The following is a 2,445-nucleotide window of genomic DNA, read 5'->3' as shown; positions in this document are numbered from 1 at the left end:
TTTAATAATAATTTCAACATAACGACATCGTTTAAGGTTGTTTCTCTATGAGACTAGCTTCTTGCTTTGCGTTAAATAGGATTGTGCTGTGCACAATTTCTCCTTCCTCTCGCCCTCCCAGCTTCGTTGATTTCTTAGTTCAGAGGATACCCTCAAAGGTCTCTCTCTCTTTCTCTCTTGTGCAAGTTTACTGTACTTTGATTTGTTCATTTTTTTTTTTTGATTTGTAGCATTTTGTTCATTACCCCATCTGAAGATCTGTTTTCTATTTTCTGTATTACCCCTTTTTAATTTTGTGACTGCTATCTGTTTGTAAGATGGTGATAGTGATTATAGCTGTTTAACATAAGCCCAAGTTTGTTTTTTTATGTACCTTACTTATCCTGACTTTTCTTGATCTACACATAACAAAGATAAGGCAAACAGTTAACATTTTTCATGGTTTGCTCTCAGATCTGGTGTTGATTTGTGCACTGGTTCCACCTCATTGTTTGGGTTGTAGATAATTGGGGAAGAGTGAAATGGGTGGTGAAATTTCTTTTGAAGTTTAGATTTTTAATTTTTCTATTTTCCATTTTGATGCATTTAATTGATCTGGCCAAATGGATCTGTTGGTACTTGCAAGTGGGATGTGTGCTCTCATTTTCTTTTGTAAATAATTGAGATTTCAGTGAATAAAACAAAATTCCAGCTTCTGTTTACATTCACTGATTATATTGTTTTTGCTTTGTTTAGGTGTTCTAGTGTGGAAGCTAGCAAATTTTTAGGATGAATTGTTATAATATTCATCAGAATGCCTTCTCAGCACGTGAAGAGATGAGAGGCTCTCTTCCCATTGCTAATCAGAATGGCCCTGTCTTTTGCCCTAAGCCACGCAGAGCTGGAGTTTTAATGAACTTGCCTATTCTACCAGTGAAATGGCATTTAGGGTAAGTTTTAGGGTTGATTGTTTGCCTTCTGAATCTATTATTGTACTTTCTATTGTGATGAAGACCTGATCTGTTTGTGTTTTGATGTTTATTAGCCAACAAACTGAGGGGTCTGATTCAAAAGCTGGGGCAGAACTACTTGACATTGTTCTCAAGAGGGTAAGAGACGACTCTGTTACAAGTTATTTAGCTTACCTTTTAACCAAGGAGAATAAAGCATGGTCAAATGCATATAAATTTTATCTTCAAATTTGTTTTTGTTTCTTAAGAATGTATGGTATATGGATCTTTTAATTTGATATTAATATGTTTATTTTTATCTGGGAATGAGTGTGGTATTTTGAAAATTCTCAAAGTTGCTTCTTTAGATCACCACTTTTAATTAGATGATTTTTAGCTTAAAGATATGTATTTTTCAAGCTTTAACAAAGTTTTATGAAACTGTCTTCAGATCCAATTGCGTTGCGGCTACAACATATCAAGTTTTTTTTTCTTGTCTCTGCAACATTAATTGGCTATGTTAGTCTGCAGTATTATATATTGTGGCAAAACCTGCAACATTAATTGGCTGTTTTAGTCTGCAGTATTATATATTCTGACAAAACCGTGCAACATTAATTGGCTGTATTAGTCTGCAATATTATATATTGTTGATTACAACTGCAATTTAATACCTTGTTTTTTTAGTTATTATTGATGGAATGAAACTGCTGATAATTGTAATGGCCATTGTTTTGCTGCAACTGATGTTGTCTGCCTTTGATCTTTGATTGATTAATTTTAACTTTGCCTTCAATAGGAGAGTTCTGGCCAGGATTTTTCCAATCAGATACCTTCCTCTCCTCCATATTTTTGTTGTTCTCCTCCAGTTCGGGCTGCAAATCCATTGATCCAAGATGCTCGCTTTGGGGATGAAGAGAACACTCTTGTATCATCAATTTCATCACCTTCTGGTTTGCCATCTCCATCTTCAGCATCTCGCAAAGGAGGATGTGCTAGGATGAAGTTTGGACTTAAACCGGCTGCAGTTAGAGTAGAAGGATTTGATTGCCTCAGCAGGGATTGTCAGAATTCTGGCATCCCTGCTGTTGCTTAAACTCCATTCATAGAAGTGTATATAGAAGAAACCCAGTTGCATCACTTATAAAACGTGACTTAACTAGAGAATTTTGAATGATTCGGAGGGAAGTAAGAAATTGAGTTAGTTGTGTATATAGCACATGGTTATTTGTATGGTGAGGTGAGTCCCTCTCATTGTGATTATCCCTAGCAAGTTTAGGAAGCTGCAGAAATAGCAAACCTTCTGTTTTGGAGGTTTGATGTGTAGAGAGAGCATGTCTTTTTGTAATATTAGGTGGTTGTATCTGAGTGTCTTTTTAAAAATTTTAGGCTATCACCACAATTGTGTTCTGTATAGAAATTGGTGATTTTGGTTATGGTTGCTGTAAATATATTTAGGTAATTTGCACGTATGTTTATTATATGAAGTTATTCAATTGTATTTTCTGTTCCAAAA

General features: G+C 35.0%; 1 protein-coding gene across 2 annotated transcripts; it reads left to right on the top strand.

Moving 5' to 3' along the window:
- LOC137826072 (uncharacterized) lies at positions 1-2,445 on the top strand. Of its 2 annotated transcripts, XM_090294403.1 has the most exons (5): positions 36-158; positions 454-528; positions 736-929; positions 1,025-1,088; positions 1,729-2,445. In XM_090294403.1, the coding sequence occupies exons 3-5, from the start codon at positions 769-771 to the stop codon at positions 2,023-2,025; spliced, it is 522 nt and encodes a 173-aa protein (XP_090150529.1). In that variant the 5' UTR covers positions 36-158; positions 454-528; positions 736-768; the 3' UTR covers positions 2,026-2,445. The 2 variants fall into 2 exon arrangements, with proteins under 2 accessions (XP_068488014.1, XP_090150529.1); XM_068631913.1 differs by lacking the exon at positions 454-528 and having other exon boundaries at positions 1-158.

Source organism: Phaseolus vulgaris, chromosome 8, assembly GCF_051622355.1.
Source record: "Phaseolus vulgaris cultivar YP4 chromosome 8, ASM5162235v1, whole genome shotgun sequence".
In the NCBI taxonomy this organism is placed as follows: Eukaryota; Viridiplantae; Streptophyta; class Magnoliopsida; order Fabales; family Fabaceae; genus Phaseolus; species Phaseolus vulgaris.
The sequence above is the reverse complement of the archived record's forward strand: the minus strand, read 5'-3'. Positions and strand labels throughout refer to the sequence as shown.

Coding starts and splice junctions, on each gene's coding strand:
- LOC137826072 (XM_068631913.1), top strand. CDS start 769: ATGAATTGTTATAATATTCATCAGAATGCCTTCTCAGCACGTGAAGAG. Junction 930..1,024: donor CCAGTGAAATGGCATTTAGG/GTAAGTTTTAGG, acceptor GATGTTTATTAG/CCAACAAACTGAGGGGTCTG. Junction 1,089..1,728: donor TTGACATTGTTCTCAAGAGG/GTAAGAGACGAC, acceptor TGCCTTCAATAG/GAGAGTTCTGGCCAGGATTT.